The following is a 25,768-nucleotide window of genomic DNA, read 5'->3' as shown; positions in this document are numbered from 1 at the left end:
TCTTAATTCATGGATACCATGGTTACTTTAAAGGTTTTACAGGCTGGAATCTGGAAACCTTGGCCACTTCAGTCCTTGTGTCCACTAGGGGTCAGAGTGAACAGGCTAATAAACCGTCCAGCCACAGACTTCCAACATCAGTAACTGTAATAAATTATTTATAACATTTGCACCCTTCCTCTGTGAATACTGGTGTATTTGTAATCCCCTCTAAACTACCCATCCATCATCAAGTATAAATAAAGGGTGGCTGTGCCTTTACTACACTTAACGTTCCTCCCCAAAAAGCCCAAAGTGTACCGAACATTCATAACAGAAAGACGGAATGATTTCATGATTTTATTGAACATAATGAAACTGTGGCTAATACACACATTACCTGCTGTAAATTTTACAGCCATCCATAGCTTGTCAACAGGTATCTCATCTATAAAGATGCAACGAAGGCCACCGGGAATGTGTCGACACAGATCTATCAGAGCAAGGCTTCGAATTCCCACAAACAGTAAATATCGAGAAGAACAAATAATGAGGAAAACGCATTTTTGGTGGAGCAAAACATTTAAGGCAAATATAGATTCTGGTTTGTCCTTTGATATCTACAAGGCACCTGCTTATTAAACTCGTTCATTATGAGCAACTTTATCATTTGGAAAGAAACAAAGATGATATACGTACACATATTCAGCGAATACAGATTAGAAAGTTTAGATTAAAACTCAACGTTCGTCAAATAATCTATTAGCTTCTTTTAAACCAGCTTAAGAGTTTCACAACACAGGTTTAAGTTTCCTGTTAAGAGCTTACAGGAATTAAACCTCTAGCAACACAATGCTGACTAAACGCTCTACACATATTTGTTGAGTAAAGAAGCGTGATCTTTACTGTCATGATGTAGACTTCAAATATTTCTGACATTTTAAAATCCTTTAAAATTAGTTTTGTCCAAAAAAAAGAAAAAAAAAATCTCACTGCTGATATTCTCCATGTAGATGCTAATTTTAAATTAAAAATGTCAATTTAAATCAACTTAAGACTTCACTTTCCTGAAATATTTGGTGTCAGCATATTGTTAACAATAACGCAATTCAACTATGTACATATGTACTTAACATCTAATACCATCCATAGGCTGTATACAAAGGATAGATGCAGCCGTTGTGTCGTAGTCCCATTGTGCAGACTCGAGCTGAGGGGGCTAGCGGTCACCATATTGGGTTTTTATAACTGGATGTGACGAGTGAGGTGAGGATCCGACTGAAAATCCACAGGACACTCCACATTCAGTCACTTGTCAGTCACAAGGCAGGTCTGCTCTAAAGCGTTCCCTGCTTTATCGTCCTGTTTCACTCCAAATAAGACGATAATTTACAAGATGAACTATATGCTATATTCATTAAGGCATAAAACTAGCAACGGAGATCATAAACTCATAAGGAAAATGTTCATTGAGGTTATAGAAAAGGGGGCATCTTCCCATAGATTTCTGTACAACGGGATGTCTTTTTGCAACCAATGAAGTCGCCCCCTGCAGGTCATTAGAAAGAAGGCACTTCTGCATTAGTTTCACTTTGCAGACCCTAAAGCTACATTTTTGTACACAGTCTAAGATGTAATCACGACCAAATAAAACATTAGGCAGATAAGCTAAAAATATACATACAACTTTAAAATGGGATCAGAAAGACACTCCAAAAAACACGAGTCCTTCCAGTTTGTCTTTAGCACATAATTCATGGATTGTCATCATTGTTACACGACAATATCGCAAAAAACAGTCCACCTATGGAAAATCATCTATTGTACATGGGATGGTTTTGAAGAACACGCATCTTCTGTATGACATGACCTCAAAAATCTCAACGGGTTACATGTGGAAGGGACAGTGAGATTCCCAGTAAAGAAAGAAAGGAGATCACAGAATGAGCACGTGAGGTTTGCTATACTAGACTTCCCGGCCAGGACACCACAGTCAGCGTGACTTTATTCTTCTGCAGTTTGAGCATTGGGATGAGAGAGGAGTTGTTCATTCCCACAGTTGTAGCTCCGTTCACCGCCACTATCTCATCACCGCACCTGAGAAAGCCACGGGACATTTTCGTTATCAGGGTCGTTGCCGAAAAGATGCCGGAGCGGATGATGTAACATGGGAGTCAAAATGTGGTTAACTTACTTGAGGCGTCCATCAAAGTGAGCCGGTGTTCCAGGCACAATGGTTTTGATGAAGAACGGCTGCTGCCCGTGGCTCTCCTCGTAACCCCCAACGATGCTGAAGCCCCAGCTCTCGTTGTTGGTCTTCTGCAGGACGATGTCCCGGCACCAGTGCATGTGACTGAAGAAACGAGTCAGAGTCAGCTCAAACAGCACTATGACTATGATATAAATGATTACACTGAGTTGGCTTTACCTTGGTAATCCCAGCCAGCGAGTCCACAGCGGGGTCCAGTTGAGGCTGTCGTCTCGTGAGTCTTCTGCAATGTCGAGTTCGTCATCGTTAGCCTCGGCGTCCTCCTCTGACTCCTCAGACAGAGTCTGAATGACACGAAGCACCACCTGGGACTGAGCCGTCTGAGCCTTCAGCACAGAAACGGCCTCATTGTAGGTCAGCTGAGTCAAATCAACACCGTTGATGCTCAGCAGAACATCCCCTGAAGAAATACAGATGATGTTAACAAGGACAAGGCCAGTTCAGTTAAAATTATCTCTGTTTAAAGTGATTTTTATTTAAAACTCAAGATGTCAGTTCAACCACAGACAAAGTGTGGGATGGATATAATATTTAAAGAGCAACTCTTAAAGAAGTCAGAGTCAAGTCTCTATTTTAGGACATCCTCTCAGTTTTAATGGTCCTTTAGCAGCACATTGTATCCTGGAAAAGAGGCAGGAAAAAAAGGAAAATTGCCCTTTTCCTGTACTTTTGTAGTGGATTTTCAAACAGAGCTGTCATTTCCAAAATCGTCACACTTATTTATTAAAATACATTGTCATTTTGTTTTTGTTAAAGGCTTAATCGATTGAATTTATGTACATCTCTACAAAAACTGGCTTACTAAATTATTAATCAGTGGACAGAAAAGATGTTCAATTTATTCTGTACAGTGTTGATGGCGTGGATGGTCTTGGAGGTCCAGGGACGGCTGTAATCATGCATGTCCGTTTATGATGTGTTTAAAAATAGTTTTTTATCCTTACAGTTGCTGTGTAGCCTGTACAGATGACCCAGAGTTTAGGTTTATTAATCAAACGTAATTGACTCTTGTAGTTCTCTTTCAAACATAAATTTAACAAGTCTTACTTTGCACTTTAGTTTATAACCTCGGTTTTGTGCACTGTGTATGTGTGTGTGCACGCACACAAGTGCAACAGCATGTAAGTGAGACTATGATTGCACTCTTCCCTTTATATATATATATATATATATATATATATATATATATATATATATATATATATATATATATATATATATATATTTATATTTATTTTTTCTTTTTAATTTCTTATTTTATGGAATAAGTGATTTGAGCCAAATGCCCTCCTGTCAAAGTTGGCCTGTCCAGTTCATCGCGATCACCGGCTCTAACCCTGCTTATACATGATAGAAAACAGGCATTTATTTGAAACCCAAAAGTGAAAAGATATCATCGTGACATTTTTTGGGATTTTTACATTTTCTGACATGCTATAGGCAAAAATGATTGAGGATATCTAAAGAAGAATTAAATATTGAAATCATTTCTAGCCGTAGCCCTTGGCCAAGAGAACGTTACAAAGACAAGAACGCTCTTTTTATTCCTGTGGTTTGTACCTCTTTTGATGGTGCCGTCTCGGTGCAAACAGCCCACAGGCTGCACACTTGTGATGTAAACCGGTAGACGGCTGCGACAATCCCTCCCTCCAGCGATCGTGATGCCGAGGGAAAGCCGAGGCTCCTTTTTCAGACTCACGGTCTTCTCCTGACTAGAAAATCCACCTGGAGGATCCTATGGAAACAATGAGACACATTAATACCAAGCACTAAGAAACATATTGACCATCTTCATTGTATGGGTTTTTAAATTCATGTCCTCTACCTCATGTTTTCTCCACAGGAGTTAACCTTTTTTTCGTTTGGCCTAACATGCCAGCTAATCACATTCTCTCCAGGATCACTGACTTAATGGATCCCCCTTACAAAACCACTTGTAGAAACAAATGTGGAACATCTGAGATGGAGCTGAGAGGTAAGGGCAGAGGGAACGTGTGAGGTTCAGCACTACGCTCTCGTACTGGAAAAGATGTGTGGAAAATGACAACTTCAACCAGTCTCCTTGTGGCTCTCTGGAGTCTGTAAACCATCAGAAGGGAAGGTGGGGGGGTTCTTCCTCTCCACAGCAGGGAATCCCCCCCCCCTTTCCCCCCAGCAAGACGAAAAGGCTTGACTCTGCAGGCGAAAGCTAACTGTTACCAGCTTTGATCCTCTGTCTCGCAAAGAAACGGCCAAAAAAACAACAAGACAGTGGCCCCGTAGCGGCAGAGCGAGCAGCACCCGGGGCCTTTTGATCAGGCCAGAGGGAGGCCCCAAAGAAGGGCTTTTATCTCTGCTCACCATTGCAGGTGTCTGCTCTCACCCCTCAAACGGGGGGTTGCTGTTCTTTCCACTCACTGTGTATGGTACAACTGAGTGTGAGCGACACAGGAGTGAACGTCACAATTACGCTGTGTAAACATAAACATGCTAAGTTTGTGAGACGCTGCTACCGACGTTGGAGTGTTAAAAGACAACAGCTGGAAACCACCTGGAAACATGGATATAAAATATATAATTAAAAAAAAAGACTTGGGAGGAAACGGTTTGTGTGTTACCTTCATGTAGGTGGACCGGCGCCTAAAGTACTGCGGCTCAGGCGTCCTCCTGGATGTCCTGCTGCTTCCTCCTTCCTCTTGAGCCTCCGCAGATCTCATCACCACAAAGTTCACACGCATCTCACTGGCCTGTTGGCACAAAGAATAAAAGCAAATGATTTTACACAAACAAATTTCATACAAAGCTCCAATTATGAATTCCTCTGCCAGGTGGTGTTTACATTGAGGGTTGTGCATGTCTGGTCCACTAACTATCACCTAGGATACATTTTTCATGCTGTGATTGATGGCCCTCCTGGGTGCCTTTGGTCTGTAGAAATTTTAAGATGTATTATGACTTGTAGAGACTTGCTGGGGACAGAGTCCATAATAAACATACTAACAGATGCTTCTTTCATGTCTGTACAAGTTGTAAACAACCCGTGTCCCAAAATGTTGTCACCATGCTGTTAATTCAGTTTAATGTTATTTCTATATATAGCACCAAATCACAACAACATTTGCCTCAAGGCGCTTTACATTGTAAGCTAAGGGCTGCACAATAATAATGTTGATGTCACTTTTTGAATAACTTTTTATTCTTTGTGTTTTTACTTTAAACAGCATCTTAACTTTGTTTATTTAAGAAATAAGGGTGCAGTCTGTAATCTACCTGTATAATCTGGGCTGCGCTTTCAGGTGTCCCATGCCTCAGGTCATGTCCATTGATGGCCAAAACTTTGTCATTGTTCCTCAGTTTTCCATCCTTAGCTGCCAAACCACCAGCCAGCAGGTCCAAGATAAAAACCCCACTCTCATCTGATTTGCGGATGAGTTTGATGCCGAGCGGCTCTGTGCGCTGACTCTTCACTAGCGTCACCTGCAGGACTGTACCAGGGTTGTTACTGGAGGTAGCGTTGCTATGGGGACCGTGAGAGCCCGGGGAGCCGGTGGAAATGGGTTGGTTTTGGTCTGAGCGTTGATCCCTTAATTTGAAACCTTTCTCCTGCATGACGGTGAGCCTGAGGAGGGAGGGCAGCTGCAGCACTGCGATGGCCCGAGTGTGGGGAACCGAAGCCAAGCTGATGTCATTCACCTGGAACACGACACCACGAAGAGGAGAAACAACACCGTCACTGATAAAGCAGCTGAGCGCAAACATTACCTGCCTTCACTGTGTACAGTTATTTGTCAAGCATAAAAGAGATCAACCTTTCTTGACAGTGGTGTAATTTGATGTGCTTGGAAATAAAGCTTTGTCATATCTGGCTTTAATGCTATTTAGCATGGTTGCCACAGCGAGATGAACATGCAGATTTTGGGTTCTTCTTGCTGTTAGGCAATAGTACTAACCACCGTGTTGCCCCGCAACACAACGCCCTGCATTAATACAATTTCTGTTTTCCAGAAAAGAGCTGACGCGACCTAATTCAATGATTCTGTACAGTTTTTTTTTCACAGGTGGTCCATTTGTGCTCGTTGTGTTTCAGCTTCTTTAACACAATTTGGTTATTTTCATAAGTTTCTTTCGGCTGGACAGAAACACCAACTGGCATGGATGCAAAAATAATTGCTATTAAGCAGTACAATACTGTCAGTGAACAGCCTGTACTCATCTGCATCGTACACACAACCCAACAAACCCTCAACATGAACGCAATAAAGAAAGTCATCATCCATTTCAATGAAGGAAGATGATTCTTCTCGTCACGTCCTGCAGATGGAGTAAACTGGCGGCTGATCACTATATACTATTGTGAGGTAAATGAATTGAAAAGGGAGGGGGGAGCCATGCAGGATGCCATATATAGGCTGTATCCCAATTCAGGGTCTGCAGCCTTAAAGGCCGCATTTTAAGGCCGATTACGTCACAGCGACGCGCGGAAGGCTGTCCCAATTCGAAGGCTGCTCGAAATGCGGCCCTCAAATGCGTCCTTCATTTCCCTGAATTTTAAAGAAGTGGCGGTGTAGACTTCGTGGCCAACACATCCAGAATGCATAGCGCGGCGGTGGGTGTGGATAATTTTGCCGAAAACAAACGGCGGATGAGGGGCGCCCGAAGAGTAAACTTTAAGTACTGAATATTATGTCACTTATTTATGTGCAAATGTTTAATAACGAAGAACATGAAAACATTACTGTTGGCCACATGTCGGCAAAGTTATGTGACATTAGTGACGTTTGTACTAACTTGGTTTTAAAGCCTTTACTTTAAAATATACGCCGTTCAATAGCTGAGCTTAATCAGAGAATGATCAAAGCTCATGTAGAAACAAACAAACAAATGAACAAAAGATTTTCTCCTTCATTTCTGTCAAACAAAGCTGTTTGAAACGTTTCCAGCTGTTAGTATCATGGTTGCTAGGCAACCTGGGTAGCGACGGAAGCTAGACCGTCCCATTTCACAAGCCTCGCACTTCCAGCCTTAGCGGTCTTTGAGTACGCGGCCCTTGTGGACCGTTAAGGCTGCGTACCTTAAGGCTGCAGACCCTGAATTGGGATACAACCATAGACAGAGAAGCAGAAGGGCAATGGCATGAGGTGCGGTCCCACTCCTAAAATTCAAATAAATCATCTCCAGTAGAAAGAATTAATTTTTTTCCTGTAGTCAGGAAGTTTTTCTCACTCAGTCTAGACACAAGCCACTCAGTTGTTTCTTTTGGAAGATCCAAATCTCATTAAGTCATTTAACTCTGAGTAAATAACTGCGAGTAATCTTCAAAGTCCTCATCACTAGAATGTTGTGCATCTGGAGACAAAACACCATCGCACGCTCGTCTCTCATCAGCTGAAAAAAAATGAGCGGTGGCATTTCATCTAAATGTGGTGCAGGTCTCATGGCTGATGGCAGGTTAGGGTAACTGATAAATGATGCAGTTTTTGAACTGCATCCAGAAATATTGACTAAACAGAAGCCACAAAGCCATTCTGTGGCTTCCTCCATGCCACTGAAAACATTAAAACCAGACATATTTTGCCCTTGGTTGTCTAATTTCATACCAAAATAAGCAGAGAATGTTTTTTTCCACAAAACCTGTTATGTTTTGTTGCTATTTGGCTGAAGTGAAGCATCCACAGAGAGGAAAAACATCTGGATCATGTTTAGAATTGCCATTTGTAAAAAAAATAGTATTACTTTTGAAATCAGTGTTACATTTAATAATCATTATCTGCTCCACAGTTTAGCTTTTTTCTTCTTTCTTTTTTCACTTGCAGCAGGAATCCTCCCCTCAGTTTACATTGCTGTCATTAGGTTTGTTTAAACACAATCATGCATGCCACTTGAAAAGGGAGTGACTGGAGTCAGGTGGGGACGCCTAAGGGAGGCTCAGGCCTCTCATACTGTCACTACAAACTGTGCATTATTGCTGTAGTTTAAAGTTTATCAGCCCTCAGGGGCCCCACACTGGCCTGGGCCCCCAAGCAAGGTGCTGCTTGCCACCAGGCAAGGCAGGCAACTGCTTGTCTGTCTGGAAATTCGAGCTTCCTCCCACAGTCCAAAAACCATGCATGTTAAATTAACTGGGGATCCTAATTAGGTGGGAGGTATAAACGTGAGTGTGAATGGTTGTCTGTTTCTCAGTGTTAGCCCTGAACTGGAGACGCTGAAGGAGAAGGATGGACATTACACTTTTGTTGGCCTCTTAATAAAATAATCAAGATTATCACAGGTACGTAAACATTAGTTCCAAGTCTCTTCTGTTTGACGTCTGCCTCACAAATCTAAGAATAGGCCTCAGCAAAAATCAATCATCTTTTTAGGTTCACAAACAAAGGAAGCAATTGTTTCGCGTCCTGAAAGCGAGCTATTCTCCAGTACGGTTTTTGTTTTCATTTCCAGGTCTTAGCTTTAGAGAAAAAGTTAAAATGTATTTCACAGGAAATTTATTTCAGAGTAATGTGAGGGTAGAAATTCTTGTTATTAATATTCTGCACTCCGATTATTCTCTGCGGAAACCAAACGCAGTTCCTCCTTAATGTTTGAACACTATTAAAGTGAAAGGCAGTGGGTTAGTCAGTTACACCAACAAAGTAAAGTTGCTCAAGCTAACATGACGCACTTGTGCCAGGTAATATTAACCACGCCTTGTTGCCACGGAGACAAAACTTGTTTATCTTGAATGTCTACTTTCCCACCCCCTCTAACGAGCGGTGTGTTTACAATACCATGAGAAGTAGTCATAAGGTGTTGTGTGCGAAACAATTTTGTCACGCTATGCCACGACACGAGATTTCTAAATCCCAACACTGAATAACAGCTGAATACGACTTAATCCCAGCTCTTCCCTCGTTTTTGTTTTCTCTCACCTCTAAAATATGGTCTCCTGGTGCCAGCCTGCCATCCCTAGCTGCTATTGAGTCCCGCACAATTTCTTGTATGACTATGTTTCCCAGCGGTGTGTCTTTCCCCCCCACGATCCGAAGGCCCAGCTCCTCTCCGGGTTCATCTCTGATCAGCTCCACGACAGTGGCCTCGGCCACCAAACTGGACCGCAGGGAGTTGTTGTCTGTAGGAGAGGGGAAAAGAAAAGCAAGAGTAATAAACATGGCTGTATGTCCTGTTTACTCCCAGTTCTCTCCTCTTTTTCACTGGAATGAACCTTGTAAAATACCCAATGCAGGAACACCAGCAGAAAGAAGGAAACAAACAGATATAATCATACAAGTTTGAGCTGTTTGGAGTCCAGCTTGACTCTGTTTAATTATGTTTTGTTTTGTTTTGATCTTTGTAAACGGTTCTTATCTTCCAAATATGGTAACTCGCCCACAAGTTAAACAAATTCTAACCCTACTTTACTGAGGTGTCACACTTCCATAGATCCAAAAACACAACAGAAAAGGCAAAGCTGGTTCAATTCAGTGGTGTAAAAATACAGCTATAATATATTTATTCACACACCAGAAATCAGTGTTTTTTCCACACATGAATAAAAACACTAAAAGATTCACACCAGCACTTTAAATTGTTTTTATTCCCTGCAGGATGTTTCAACACGGCATGCAAGTAAATTGTTAGCATAAACAAAACCTGCTCAGTGTATAAAACCCAGGATTGGATCTAGAGCAGGGCGATATGACCAAAAATATTTATCACAATATACATTTGAAAATTTGCGATAACGATATAACTGACGATATAATTGACACTAGACAAAATACTTTACAACTCCACAACTTTATTCGTGCAAAAAATATATATATATATATGTATATATCAATGTATTTTCACTTAAACAAGCAGCTGTTTTTTTATGTGCATTAAAGTTATAAAAATTTAACAGTGCAAATGCAAATTCCTTGCTGACATTAACCAAAAGGCATTTCCAGTGGAAACTGGCCGACATATCCTCAGCATAACCATGTATAATATCCACAAAAATTAAAAAGAGGTTATACACACAATACGGTAATATTATGTTTAAGCACAGTACGTATCACTCCGCCAGGCTCCTGCCTACGATAGCCGTAATGCTCCGACAATCCATCAAGCGGTGCGGGTTTGTAGCTTAGCAAAGTCGTACTAAAACATTTGACAGATTTTCCAGCGCCGTGTACATAAAATCGTTTCGAGGTCAGTAAACACAACCAGAATTCATACATAAGGCACACGGGATTATAAGGTGCTCTGTCGATTTTCAGAAAAATCACAGGATTGATTTTAAGTGCCGTATTTTCCAAAAAACAGTAATAACGACGGCCTGCTAGCATGCGCTACCAAGAATAGTGCTTTGTTGTGTATCTGACGGAGGAAAGCTAAATCAGTGCCACGCCACTGAAGTTGCAGCATTTTTACAAACCAATTCTGGTTCATCCGTTTCATTTAACGATCCACTTTCGACCTTCTCATTCTCCGTCGATGCCGTGCTTTTTCTGCCATGTGCGTATGAAAACAAAGGCACTGCGCACGCGCGTTTTACCCATAATCTATCGCGATATTTCACTTTCTTATCGTTGCCTGACATTATACCGGTATTACCGTGAACGGTATGATACGGCCCAGCCCTACTTGGATCATCAAATGGGACACTGCCATTAGGACAGAGGATGAGGGGAGGAAAGAAGCTATAAAGGAGCATGAATTGTGCTGACCATTTAATAATATCTTCATTCTCCTCGTGATATAAACCTGCTAACCAAGTCTCCTAAGGCTGTCTGAAAGGCAGTGAATAGGAAAAGTAATTCATATTAAAACACATGAATGCCTTCACACTCAACATGCAAATATTTGACACTGTTCAATAAAAACTTTTTCTTAAAAAAAAAAAAAATTCTTTATTCAGTGAACATAAGCTATTTAGCGCTTGGTCGCAGTGCCAGCAGCGTACTTTTAAAACCACAGAAATTGGAAGCTTAGTGCATATTTATTTCATAGACCCAGTATACAAACATTTTCATTGATTGAAACTTCAGAAGAAAATAGTAGAAGCAATCTAAACAGTGACGAGTGACTCCAGAAACTATTTGGAAGCAAAAACAGGCTACACCCTTCAACACATTAATGGTCTGTGACTATGCGAGGGTCTGTTCGAGTCTTTGTAAAGGTCAATTGTCTCACAAAACACTACAGCGCAATGCATCAACGACACGTGCATTCTTCAGGTGAATACGGGCCATAACGGCTACTGGTCCGTGGTGTCTGTAGCTTTCCACATTCTCTTACTTATTCACTTTCTATTTCACCTCACATAAAGTTAGCTCAGATACACTGATAGCTTGTTTACATATTTCAAGTTGCCTCTTACCCCATCACCTCTTTTCTAGCGATGTCACAAGCTCTCAGTAAACGCCCTATTAAGCACAACTAAGTTACAAGGGATTTATACCTAAATCTACCCTGGACCTGACATAAACCTCCATGTCAGTAGATTGTGATTGCCCTGCTCAGTACTCCAGATACCTCCTGTGTATGTCTGGCAACTTGGGTGAGAATGATATTAATCACTGCTTCAGTTTCTGAATTTGCAGATGTGTGCAAATTCTCAGAGGGAGAATGCTGCAACTATCAGAATGGTTGAAGGCAGCGGAAAACCCTGAAAAACATTAAATGTCCATATATGGACCATATAATGTACCACAAGTATTAATGTTGGCCAGTTGTTTAGGTTAAACATTACTGGAGCCTGTATACATATAAAGGATCAATGTTGTAATCAACTGTTAGTTGACTTATACTTTAAATCAACTCTACAGAAATAGAATCCAAACTTTAAATGATCTTCCTGTTGCTGCAAAATTCGCAGAAAACCCAAAGCGTGAAGAGCAGGCTGTAGGAGCATTTTTTGTTATGTTTGTGTTCAGATAAGCTGAGCATATCTTGTGCCCATCTTTTTTCCTGAGTGCAGAGACAGATATGATCGTCTCCTTTAACTCCCAGCAAGACATTTTGGTGAGAAAAACACCGTCTTCACCAAAATTTTAGAAATGTCTATTTTTCCCATAGATACTTGCATGGAATAACACACTATGACATAAACCAGTAAATCTGTGTCATTTGTGTTTCCGGGATGCACTGAAGAGTATCGTGAAAAGGAAACAGAGTGACGCAGAGTGGACCTCAGTTTGTGATTATAACAGCGAGATAGCGCAAACTCTGCTGCACTGCACAGCCTCGCTCTTCCGTGGAAATGGCCTGTGCATACACACAGACCGTACAAGTACTTACATGCTTACTCCTCAGCAATACTACCAATGCATTTGCTCCCATTCAGTTAGAAAGCTATGAATTTTACTAGCGGCAAAGATGGTGAAACCTGGATGAATCAACATGATGAAGTTTTTATGCTGGGGGGGGGGGGGGGGGGGGGGGGGGGGCAGCATTACTAAACATATCTAACATCAGTCTAGATTTATGAGTCTGACGAGTCTGCTGAGATTTTAACAAATGACAGATTATAGTTGCACAAATATAAACTTCACTGTGGACACCTGGTACCAGTTGCTTGGCAGCTGTGTTTTACTGAACTTTGGTCGGTGATACCGGCTTGCAAGTTGCTTTCAGGGTTTTTCCCACCCATGATGCAACTGTCTGGTTAAACCGTGTGTGAGCTGGTACATGTTCCTACAGCCAGGCTGATGATTCACCTGAGACAGACAGAATCAAACCCTTAAAGGCTAAAAGCAGCAAATCGCGTGTGTGTCCTGACAATCACCCTACCAACTGGAAATATTCCCGTTAAGCCTCGAAGCTTCTATAAAGATTATTTGGTACTGTTCTAACGCACAGCCTGAGAAATGGCGGGTTTTAAATTAATAAAATAACTCCATACCTTCCTCACCTTCCTCATAGGCAGGATTAATGAGCCCAGGCTCGGGCTGATCCCGGGTTGAATTTCGAGACAGCGTTGCCGAGTGTTTCGCATCTCCAGACCCTTCTCCGTCACCCTTACGTCCCTTTAATTCATTCCATGAGGGCCTCTTCCTCTTCTCTGCTTCCTCTCTGAGTCTTCTAAAAACAGGACATCTGAGGATTGACAGAAGTATGAAGAACATTAACAAGTAAGTGGGTGAATTAGTGATGTTAAAAGGAGTTTAAGGAGAATCTTTTATTACAATTTGGAGCTACAGCTTTATGTTCTTTTACTAGAGTATCTTTCCAAACAATTCTCATTTCCCTTATGCTGTGCAGCCCATCAGTCCATCCACTGTCTGAAACAAGCTGCTTTTACTTCCATCCCTTCCCTTTAAAAAACAACTTTCCTCTAATTAGCTGCTCATCAGAAACAAAGTTTGAAGAGCAGAAGCTGTGTTCAAGACCAATGCTGTTGAGATGACAACACCAAGGAAATCCCCTCCCACTGGCATCATACAGATCTGACAGAAAAGAAAAAAAACTGAGCATTACAGCTGTCTGAGTTTTTGGCTCAAAGGAATTAATTATACATATGATTACCTCATTTGAACTTTGGCCACATTTAATAGGAGATCCCACCTTTGTAGCTGTATTCATATTTAAGTGAAGATAATGAAAAATATTATAGGTACATGTACAGGAACGGCTGAAAATGAACTGAGGGAACAAAATTCAATGTTAACTGTGTTTTGTGAGAGCAAAGAGACCAGAGGAGAAGCACTATGCAGATTTCTCTGCATTGCAGAGTGTCTGTTGAGACAGGCTGAATCTGATTAAGCCTGTGCTGGAACCGGTGCCTGGTCTTCATGCCTGAACTTTGCCTCCTCACTGTTTACACAGAGAAGCTGCAGCGAGCTAATTTGCCTCCCACAACTGACTGCGTCATGGCGGCCACTGGATGATAAGCACCACACTCTCCGTGTGGAAACAAGAAGAGTGACCTGTGCCTCGTATCGAACTCAATAACTACACAGCTGTGTGCACACAGACGAACTATGCTACCAGCAAGCTGGTAGAGTTTCAAAGAGGACACAGCTGTGGTGGCCCTGAAAGGTCAAACAAACAGAAAACCATACAAAACATGACTAAAATAGAAAAAAGAAACCCACAACGGATATAGAAAAAAAAACACATGACAAGAAGTAGAAAAACATAAAATCTCACAAAATACAACAGGAGTGTTTATGTGACACAATAACACGACGGACCAGGTGCAAATGTAACAGAAACAAAAACACGCAAAGGTTTGCACTTTTGGTGTTTGAGGATTCATCTGTGTTGCGAGAGAGAAAAAGATGCAGGTGATATGCAGTTTAAACACATGATTCATATAATACTGTAGTTTGCTATTAGCTGTTCACTCTTAGCTTGTCACTTTTTATTTTTAAATGGCTTTTGCTGCATCTTTTCTATTTCTGTTGTATTTTATCCAACTTCCACTGTGTTTTGTGTGTTTTCTTAAGCTTGAGCACATTTGACCTCTCAAGGCCACCGTACAAAAACACAGCTATAGACGTTATGTTTTTCTTTTCTTTTTTTTCCCGGCAAAGTAATCAGAATTTTTTCACAAAACCCTGCAGATCTTGTGTTTATCTAAGCTTTTATTCTTGTTGTCGTTTCGACAAGAATGATAAGCTACAATACTCGTGCCTGTAAGCCAAATATGAGGCTATAAATAACAGTTAGCTTAATCGACAAACTGGAAAAAAGGGAACAAATTTAGGTGGCTCTTTCCAAAGCTTAAAAAAAAAGAAAGAAACTGCCTTCCTGCACTTAGTCAGCTTACTAATTAACAAGCCTGCAATAAATCTTTAATCTGTCACATGAATCCCCCTGTAAATCTGTGATGTGGCCACTTTACACATCAGCTGTCAGATTAACAAACAGTTTCCGCAGTTCTGCAAGGTGGACAGGCTAGATGTCTTCAAGCTAGGCTAAACTAAACGAAAGCCAGCTGTAGCTTCAGATTGAGTAAACAGCCTTTCAACACTCGTCTTAACTCTTACCTAAAAAGCAAGAAAGCAAATGTTTCTGAAAAAGTTCAACAGTTCTTGTGACAACCACAAGTTCGGTCGCTGGTAGTTTACACAAGAAGGCATCAGAGATGAACATGAATATAACATAGGACACATTACATGCAGATGGTTCAAAATGAAGGAAAACTAGGTAAAACTATTGCACTGCGTATAATGTCGTCATAAGATACTCATAATAGAAGATTTAGAGTTTCATGTGTGTTAGAACTGTGAAGGTCAAACAGTTTCCACAGTCAGCATCCCACTGAATCTTACCTGTTGTGCAGGTGAGGCTGCAATTCACAGCGCTGCATTGTCTGCTGGCACTCCGCACAGTGTGGGCACATAACCGTCAACTTGTCCAGCAGGTTCCTGACCAGCAGGCTGGAGGGACGGCACTGATGTAACTGCAGCCGCTGGCGGTCCACAGGGCAGAAGTCCTGCTCCTTCAAAAAGTTGCTCAAACAATGAAAGCAGTACGTGTGGCCGCACGGTGTGTCCATTGGCTTCAGTAAAGGCTGCAGACAAATGTGGCAAACCAGTTCATCGTCCACCTCATCCTGGTACTCGTACAAGTGGGAGTCCTGGCTGTCGTGCTGCTGGCCGCACTCCTTACAGACGCGTGCCCACGACAGGCCCACAGTGCTGCTGCCGCTAACTTTGGTTTCTGTTGTAGCCATTATCTGAGAGAGCTCAGTCCAGTTTTCTGTGTCTGGAAAGGATCAGCGCGCTCTTATCTCCTCACAAACTCTTTTTAGTATATTTCACAAGTCCACGTTTGCATTCCCACAGCCAAATCCACTCCAGCAGTGAAGCAGTTTATCCAGAGTCGAAAATGTTATCTCCACATCTTCATGTTGATTCTCTGTTGAGACAGAAACACAGTTAAGTGTACAGCAGACCATTCCTACTTAAACTGGGCAGCTACACAGGAAATGACAAATCCACAAAGCTGCAGCAATATGGCAGAAAGCTACAGCTGCTTCCTCTCAGCAAGTTTCCTGAGGGACAAAAGGAATTCTCATCTCAGCTAAAAGTCACAGTGCTTCTCACTGAAAGCGCTGAACTCTGTGAAATGAGCCAGAAGAAAACAGACTAAAGTCAACCTTCTGTTAATGGGAAGGAACAAAGGCGAAGCACGCACGGGAGTAAGAATTCTGAATGAACTGGGCAGAAATGCAATCCCCTTCACTAATGACCCCTTGCACCCAAACGGCAGTGGTCTCTAGCCCTTTGTGCAGGTCGTAATCTCCTTTTAATTCCCTCTCATGAGAAGAGCACTGATTAGAGAGAAACTGGAGAAACTTTTAGACAACCTCTCCAAATAAGAACAAATGAAGAAACATCACAAATTACACCAAATGTACTGAGGTGGATATTGTGAAATCTCCCACTGAAGACACATCATCCATCAAAACAGTTTGTTTGCAGATGGAAATAATCAGTGATTATTTATTAACTGCTTTATTAACTTGATTAGCAAAATAACTTGATGTACTTTCAGAAGTATTTCAGAATACTTTGTCAGAAAGGCTAAGAAAAAAAGACTATCAAATGCCACCATAAGACACATGGCTTGATGCAAATCAACTAAAGACAAAATTTTCTCTTGCACATAAGAAAATGACAAAATGAGCCACCACAATAAAGTCCCTATGTTCAGGTCCCCTGTCTTTGTGATCGCAGCGCTGATTTCAGACACAAAAAGACTGCTTTATCTTCGGTGTTATTGAAGCGACTCACCCGAGATGATATCTTTGCTGTCAAGCGCCCAGTAGCCACTGCACGCAAAGGAGAGACTCTAGCAGTTGCCTGAAGCCTGAATGAAACCAGAACCCTGCCTCCTCACCGGCAGACCGTCAGAATAATGACTGTGTGTGTGTGTGTGAGAGAGAGAGAGAGACTACGTGTGTGTATGTGCATCAGTGTGGATGTGTATGAGCTCCAATTGCACCGGTGTGAGGAATGCAGAGGGGAATTGAATATAACTAGGCACCATGAGAGGAAAGGAGAAATGGTTGTTCTGCCTCCATCATCAGTGTATGTGTGTGAGTGTGTGTATGTGAGTGCGTGCGTGCGTAGGTTTGGGGGTTGGTGGCTCAGACTGCTGATGTTGCACTACCACAGGTAAAGTACTCTCAGTAGCTGAATGAATGACTGCAAACACAAAAGCCTGGTTATAAATACGTGCAAACATCTCTCCATATACACGTACGCAGGCCTTCTCCCTTCTCTTTCTTCACTTTGTACAGCTGATACCCGTTCCTGTTACGAATCGGGGTCAAGGATACTGTAGCACAGAGACACACACAGTAAAAACCAGGCTGCGCTCCATTTACCTTGAAAACACATCACTCGGTGGATGACGGTAAAGTAAAATCCACCATCTGAATTTATGAAGAGGTAACAATTCAGCTAGGCTTTACATTAAAGGTGTATTTGATTTGTGCTACGGTGACATGCACTAGCTAGTCTTAGAGAGCTTCCGAAAGGTTTTGTATTCCAACACGCCCTCATTAAACATGGCTTCATAGGAGGATAAATAGCATCCTGAAAAACGATGGTAATCTAAGAATCGCTGGCTGTAAAGCTATTAGCCTTTTAGCAAAAAAAAAAAAAAAAGCATGACCTCGATCAAAGTACTCATCTTTCTTGGGAATTTCCACGTGAAATGGAGAGTTTTCAAAAAGTTACAGCATAATGTGGTCAAGTGACAACCTCCAGGGCTGAAAAATGAAGCCAAAGTAAGAAAGCGCTACAAACTGCAGGCACTGCTTTTGTTTCAAAGCGTGTTAATCTCTTTAAAATGTCCAATGTCAAAGCAGAAAAGAACAGTTTGAAACTATGCAGAAAAAAAGGTTTTTTGTCTCTATAGCTCGTTCTACGCTTCATAACAGGTAAAAATGAATATTTCATAGCTGATCCATTTAAATTGTGTTATTAAGTTTGTATTAAGTATTAGAGGTGTGGAAATGATAAAGTGTCTACTTTAAAAGAAAATTAAAGCCCATGCTTATGAAACCAGCGGTTTTGAACTAAATATGGTGAAATATGTTAAGAGGCAACCAAAGAGGAAAGGCTGCACCAGGGAACACCTTATCCAAATCAAATGCCTTGTAATCATGTGACAGCGTAAGCTTTCGAGGGAAGTGTCTGTGGCCCTACAGAGTACTTTGCTCTCTTTTAGAGGATTACCTGAGGTGGCGTTTCTTCAAAGCCGGGCCCAATCCCATGCCTTGATAGCTGATATGAGTGAATCACATGTGCTGCCACACCCTCGGTGAACACAGGTGAGGCCATGTTAGACAGTAATTTCTCAGGTCCATGAGACAGGAGGCGTGCCATGTCTGCCTCTACCTTCCATTAATGTCTGGCATTAAATGACAATACCGCACTTAGAATGGAAAATTAATTGAATTAGTTACCCAGACATGAATAACTCTTAATCATCAGGCGAGCATTTCTCAGAGGTTAAACCACATTTTTGCTTATGACTTGAATATGTTCTGCAGCCTGTAATTCCTTAAGAAAATTAAGCTGCCTTGTTTTTCCTCAGTCCAGATGATGAATCGTTCCAGTGGTCAAGGTAACGTGAGATAAGCAGGATGCCAGGAGACTAGGGAGAACTGTCTTATCATCCATGGTGGAAGTCTGACTGATCACTCTGTGTGTATGTTTTACTCCCTGTTTGTAACTCTTAGCTTTCAGTAACTTTATTATCTATAATAAAGTTTACTTTTTGATTGCAAGGACTATTTCTTCTCTTGAGCATCTTGAACTGAAATCTAATCTAATCTTTATAATCAAAGTTCAACGCCACGTGTTTTAAGCAGTCTCTGAGAAATCTTATGTAACTGCTATAGCAACAGGATGCAAAGTCCTCTGTTTTAAATACAATCAGCAGTATTTGCATTGCATAACTACTGTGTGTGGACAAAATCAATAATCATTTCCAACAAGACAATTTGCCAAAAATGCCTTCCCCAGGTTAGCTTCTCTTCGGCTCAAATATACATACAAATAAAGCTTCTTAAAGCAGACTCGTGCACAGCGTGGTGTGGAGCCAGTCTCATAACCACAAATCACGCACAGAGGTCAAGCTTGTTTGCACACGGCATGCAAGCCTCCCAGTGTACAGCAGCCAAGCAAACACCACATATGTATGTAATTTCATTATGTTATTACAGAGAGAAAACTGGGGCTGTAATTCGTGAACAAAATCCCCACGAAAAAATCCTCAGCAGAGGATTACTTTGTCAACAGTTTAAATTTCTAATAGTTCAGCCTTAAAAAAAATTGCATCCTCTGCTCTGGATTCACTTACAGCAGGAGTGACCCAAATATAAGATTCCTGTGTATTTGATTCAAGACGTATAGTTATTTAACTGAAACAGGTTAACTTAATCCAACTGTGAGCAAAAGAACAAAAGCAGTTTCAAGCCATTACAATAACAACACCACTACACACAATTACACTATAACAGTATAAATTTATAGCACAAACGAAAACCAGGCCCACTGAGGCCTTTTGTCCATTTGTAAACTAAAAATAATGAGTTTACTCCAGAGGCAACCCGGCAAGAAAAGATAAATCAACGCACATCAACTCTATCAAACCTTCATCGAGATCTGGCAAACACACAGTCAGTGTTAAATACCAGAGCTGTGTGGTAATCAACCAACACCTGCGGCAAGGTCTTTAACCCTTAGAGAGGGTTGCAACCAATATACAAAAGACCCACACACATAGTGAAGTTTTAATGTTTGTGCCACTTTTGCAGCTTGTAAGTGGTGAAAGAGGTTATTACGCATAATGGCTTCTTTAGAGTACATTTATTATAACATGTGGTGATAATATAAGTCATATACTGTATTAGTTTAGTAGGTAAGTAGACATGTTTTGATCACATGCCACAAAAAACAAGTAGTCTTCACTGCACTGATATGGAACATCTGGAGTTCTTTGTGGTTTTAGCTTAGGGACGACTGATCCTATTGAGGGCTAAAGGCCACCGTTGGGGAGTGTCTTTGGTTTACATCAAACAGAGTTAAGGTCGATTGTATTTTTCAAAACATTGGGATGAATCAAGGTTTCTCAGCAGAACATCACATTTAAGTAAATGCTAACTAACAGACCCGGTCAGTGGATTTAATACTGTGGCTCATCTTTATTATTTCCTCTCTGAAATTTACATTTCATAGAAATAATAAGGAAAATAATAAGGCTAAAAACTTCAAACGCCTTCAGATTGAATAAATAACCATTTTCTCTGCGTAGTTAAAAATTTCGCACATGAAAAAAAACAACAGGGGCATCTGCGATCATTTTCCACTCTGACCGCCTGGATGTGCGTGCTGTCACTGCCACCATAAATAACTCACTGTCCCTCCATTGACAACCGACGGCTGTTGCTGAGCTCCTAATCACAACACCACCTTGACAGATCCAAATGACAGAGGGGGTAATAAAAGCAGCTCTTCATAGGTATCGGCCAGGATACTGGTTAATGAGGCAGGTAAAGTGAGAGCGTGAAGACATTGCTTCACCTTCAGCTACACCGTGCGTGCCCCGCGGAGAAAGCGCTAACTGCTACACACCTTGAGCGACTTACTTTTCCGTGAAAGCGCGAATTTTGCGCTCTAAGACTCGTTTACGCGAACAGAGTGTTCACATGAAGCGTAAAAGAAAGAATACAACGGCTACTGATGATATTTGTACACAGAAACGAAAAGAATTTGCCGAAGTCGAAGCCGAAACTCGTCTTACCTGTGTGAAGGTTGTTTTCCGGAAGCAGAAGCAAACGTGTCGCAAGCTAGAACAGCGAGGTCTTTGTGAAGTCGTACAGCAGCGAAATGAAAACGGCACAAAGTCTGGCCAGTGTCTCCCCCGAGCTGGTTTTCATTAACTACTTTTTTTCTTTTCTTTCTTTCTTTTTACCACATAGCAGCCGTTGGCCTGTCCCAGGTGCAGCTGAACCTGCAGGCGAAGACTGGGCGTCTTTCCCAGTTTCGAGCAAACACACTGAACCAAAAAGAGCTTGAGCACCGGAGGGAAGTCCATGCAGGTGTACACAGTACCGTCCCCCTTTCCAAGGCAGTAGGTTTTACATAACAGCCCGCTTTTTCCAGGCAGACAAAACACTCTTTCAAAGCAGTAACTCACCCCAAAGCATTATATTTTGCTTTGATATCTAACTCTATATATCCATCTATGACAAAATGCAAAAAATACTCCCAGTATTTTAAAAAGAGACGCATATTCATGCCTTTTTTAAATTTTATTTTCATTTTTTTAATGATACACAAAGTATGCAAGTAATTTTTGTACTTTTTCAAAGTGCCTTTATCTCAGTTATTGTGAGTTTTGTGCAGTGCAACATTCAGTTTTAGATGTGTGAGGTCATAGAGCTAAAACAAAACACCAGCAGCCAGCCTGTTTACATATAAACTGGTGTGCTGGTAATAAAAACCCACTGCCTGGTTTCTGAATATTCTCTGGTGATAAAGAAAATAAAGGCTATATGGTGAGATAGCATGTAGCAGAAATGGATATTCATTTAGAAATATGCAATTCTGTACATATGTGTTTAGTGTATATTATATCCCTTTGTAAATGGCAGTAATAACTCTTGTGCAGCTTTTTGGCCTTTTTTATTTATACGCTGTTTTTCTAATATATCTCTAGTTTACTCTTTCTTGCTGGCTCCTGTGCTGCTATAACATGTGAATTTCCCCAGTGTGGGATTAATAAAGTTTATTTCTATTATGAAGCCAGGTTTGCAGGGGTTTGACAGAACCTGTTTTGCTCTTTTCCAGGTCCATATTTTTTATTCTTGGACCCCAGTAGAACCCCTTTGTTCATCCTGTGACTAAAAACATAATTTTAGCTCCTTTCCCTTTGGATCTTCATTGGATCCGGTGCCGTTTGCTCACCAGCCTGGCGTCCGGAGGAGGACGCCATCATCTACCTCCTGCACCGAGCTCTGACTCACCTGGAGAAGCCTGGAAGCACTGTGAGGATCATGTTCTTTGATTTCTCCAGTGCTTTCAACACCATCCAGCCACGACTTCTGAGGGACAAGCTGGAGCTACCAGGAGTGGACCACCATATGTCCCAGTGGATACTGGACTACCTCACAGGATGCCCACAGTATGTGAGGACACAGGGCTGTGTCTCTGATACACTGGTCTGCAGTACGGGGGCCCCACAGGGAACTGACACCATTCCACTTCACCCTCTACACTGCAGACTTCAACTCCCCACGCTGCCACCTATAGAAGTTCTCTGACGACTCTGCCATAGTCGGCCTCATCACAGGTGAGGACGACTCAGAGTACAGACAGTGGACTCGGACTTTGTGGACTGGTGCCAGCAGAACTACCTGCTGATCAACGCCGGAAAAACCAAGGAGTTGGTGGTGGCCAGTGACAGACTGCTGTATCCTAGATGCATGAAGGAGCGTTTCTGCAGGTCCTTCCTCCCTGCAGCTGTCAGACTGTACAATCAAAACTGCTCCGAACAAACATGGATGTTTACATCAGCGCTGTAATTGGCACTAATCAACCAAACAACTACTAATGTTATAACTCGAACATTACTTTTCTCATTTAATATATATATTGAAACTTTTATCTTGAACATCCACCATTGTAGCAGTGTGTGGACCCCACAATTCAGTAGCTTGTAGAGCCACCTTTAGTATGAATAACTTGAAGTTATTTCAGGCAGGTAGAGGTCTGGACTTTGGCTGGGGCATTGCAAGAGCCTTTCTTTTTAACCCATTCAAGCACTTTAAGATAAGATAAGATAAAATAAGATAAGATAAAACTTTATTAATCCCTCGGGTGGGTTCCTCTGGGAAATTTGGTTTCCAAAAAAGCACAGTACCGACAGAAGTTACAGAGTTACAGAATAATATATATATATATATATATATATATATATATATATATATATATATATATATAAAATATACAAAGGGGATAAATAGAATAAATAGAAATAAAAATAAAAATACAAGTGAATTGCACATTTCAAGTATGGAGTCTATTGCACCGCTGATTATTAACAAAAAGTATTGCACAAAAGGTATTGCACAGTGAAGTGAAGAGGCACTACAGCTTAGTTGTTCCCCCCTCCTTTGTGCTCCTTTAAGTTCTCAGTTAGAGTAGAAAAGTGTTATATAAGAACCAATCCATTTACCAAATACTATTTTATCATTCTATTGTAGATTTGCTGCTTTGCTTGGAATTATCTTATTTCATGACACAGTTTTGGCCAAGCTTAAGTCCTCACATTTGACTTTAGAATACTTTGATATACAGAGGTGCAAAGGTCCTGTGGTTGCGAAACAAACTTAATCATCAACCCTCCACCACCGAGTTTGACAGCTGGTATGATGTATTTGTTTTTTACCAGATGTGTCCACTTTGTCTGATCTGTCCAGAAGACATTACTAGAAGCACTTAATTCAGTAGTTACTTTGTTTCCTATGGAAGCAGTAAATGTCTACTTACTCTACTGAATGAGCACTCAACCAGAGGGGGAAGGAAGAACTCTATTTTAACAAAAACAGACCTCCGCCAGGCTCAGGAAGGAGCAGCCATGGATAAGAGTTTAAACTGGGATACAGCAGATACATGGTACATGTGGTGTAAGGTAACTAAGAACGTTTGCTCATGTATGGTCCTTTAATTGTATGTTTCAAACTGTCACTGTCTAAATGTGCATTTCTACGATGTTCTGGATGGTGAAATGTGATACTTGCTTGAATCCCAAACTAGTGAGCTTGCAGCTCACTTGCAGAGCTCTCTAAAGGGTTCCTGCTCTGTATTTGAAAAGGACGAATATTTGAATCACTTTATAGCAGCGCAATAAAACATTTCCCTTTGGGTTTCTTTCTTTTCTTTTTTTTTTGCATGTCTAGACTTCAAATTTGCATTAAAGTCAGCATGAAGATTTTAGACAAAATGTACTTTATACATAATTACTAGGCTATAGTGCATATGATTATCCACAGTGGCCGTTGTGATTATGATAGCTGATGCATGTTATGTGTTTTTCTAATTAACTGACACACATACAAATGCCAGGAAGTTAAAAAAAAAAAATTCACAGCACAGTAACTCAGAACTAGCGAATGCTGGCATTTCCCTTAATAAATTACTTTCCAAACACCTTTGCAAAACTGTAGAAAAATACTAGCAGTTTTGGCACTGTACCAGTTAAAAGGGCTGTGACACATGGACAGTGTAAAGCACGATACCCCCTACAGAAAGGAAGGGAAGTCTCAGTGCCATAAAACCTCTCTGTGAAAGCCTGTTCACCCCAGGATTTATAGCCGTGGTAGGAAGCTTCAATTCAAAGTGACATTTGCTGATACAAGCTCACAGAATGAAGCTCTCCACGAGGCAATACAGATGTCCCATGGTCTGTATTTCATAAGAGAGCAGGGAAGTCGGGCCGCACATCTTTCATGATCTTTAGGGTTTCTTTGCTGACGTTATTATTAAAATTAGAACATAAATAAATCAGTTGTAAAAGCACCTTTCATTTGATTTTGTGGAAAGATCTTTGCATAATTTAAAATGCTGTGATTGCTTACCCGACATTTTCAAAACAACAGAAAAAAGAGCAAATGTCTAACTAAAAGTCACTTTAAAGTAGTCCAAACAAATATTATGAAGTGCTTGTATTTCATAACAGCACTTTTTGCTGTCAAATTTAAACAAATCATGCCAGAAACATTATTTACAGCAACCATGTTGTTATGTGATACATGTGAAATGGGTCAAAAAAACGTTGAGGGCCTCCATGTGTTGGTGAAATAGATGAGAAAGAGTGACACCATGTGTTTAGGTTAGGTACTATAACTCAATTTATTTAAAAAAAAGTACTAAATGCAAATATATATAAACCTACTAATAAAGCTAAACACATATACACATATTGGTAACAGTTTATCTGTGGTTTTGATATTGATTGATTAAACATGAAACAGGATATCTATCAGAAAATCTCATCTCAGTATGCAGAGCCTTTGTACAGATCTGGTTTCTGTCATTGACAAAAGGCACATGTCTTTCCATGTCTTTCTTTTTTTGAATTTTGACCCATGATGAGAAGGTTGGAAGTAAGTTGCAAAGACAGATAAAAGACAAACAATGGCCAAACAATAAAACGTATCCCAAAGTCTCGCTCTCGCACACACAGAAAGGACCCACAGCTCTGTGTTTGACCTGTGGCGCCTACAAACAAGAAACAGGCTGTTTGTCTTCCCCGGGATCAGTAAACATCCTCAACACAAACAAGTTCTTCTGGAGTGAGAGAGGAGAAACTCACACCATCAGGGCAGCTGCACTCTCACTCCACCTCAGCCTTTGATGTCCTTCGGAGAGAGCTGATAATGAAGGCTCCTTACATCTTAATTCTTTTAATTGGAGTGTGGATGTAACAGGTTGCTGATACCAGAGTCTTTGGCTTGATGAGGAGAAATTTTGTCCAGTTTCTTTCATAAAGAGTCACACCTCTCCTGATAGATCACAGTAAAAAGAAAAAAAAAAAGACATGCCTTCAAGC

At 41.0% G+C, this 25,768-nt stretch overlaps 1 protein-coding gene across 1 annotated transcript; it reads right to left on the bottom strand.

Moving 5' to 3' along the window:
• Positions 1–326: 326 nt before the first annotated feature.
• Positions 327–21,249, bottom strand: lnx2b (ligand of numb-protein X 2b). The gene is made up of 10 exons (XM_035911310.2): positions 20,957–21,249; positions 15,466–16,054; positions 13,092–13,285; positions 9,133–9,332; positions 5,498–5,920; positions 4,846–4,974; positions 3,809–3,983; positions 2,408–2,648; positions 2,174–2,332; positions 327–2,076 (listed from the first exon to the last, which is right to left on the bottom strand). The coding sequence occupies exons 2-10, from the start codon at positions 15,867–15,869 to the stop codon at positions 1,941–1,943; spliced, it is 2,061 nt and encodes a 686-aa protein (XP_035767203.2). The 5' UTR covers positions 15,870–16,054; positions 20,957–21,249; the 3' UTR covers positions 327–1,940.
• Positions 21,250–25,768: the final 4,519 nt, after the last annotated feature.

The sequence above is a fragment of the Neolamprologus brichardi genome, chromosome 2 (genome assembly GCF_056152115.1).
Source record: "Neolamprologus brichardi isolate AB-2024 chromosome 2, ASM5615211v1, whole genome shotgun sequence".
NCBI classification, from domain to species: domain Eukaryota; kingdom Metazoa; phylum Chordata; class Actinopteri; order Cichliformes; family Cichlidae; genus Neolamprologus; species Neolamprologus brichardi.
This window is presented reverse-complemented; position numbering and strand designations above follow the sequence as displayed.

Excerpts from the sequence above, each read along its gene's own strand:
- lnx2b (XM_035911310.2), bottom strand. The coding sequence starts at position 15,869 with ATGGCTACAACAGAAACCAAAGTTAGCGGCAGCAGCACTGTGGGCCTG. Across the intron at positions 2,649-3,808 it reads AGACGGCACCATCAAAAGAG|GGGATGTTCTGCTGAGCATC; the intron begins GTACAAACCACA and ends GTATTTCTTCAG. Across the intron at positions 2,077-2,173 it reads CACTTTGATGGACGCCTCAA|GTGCGGTGATGAGATAGTGG; the intron begins GTAAGTTAACCA and ends TGGCTTTCTCAG.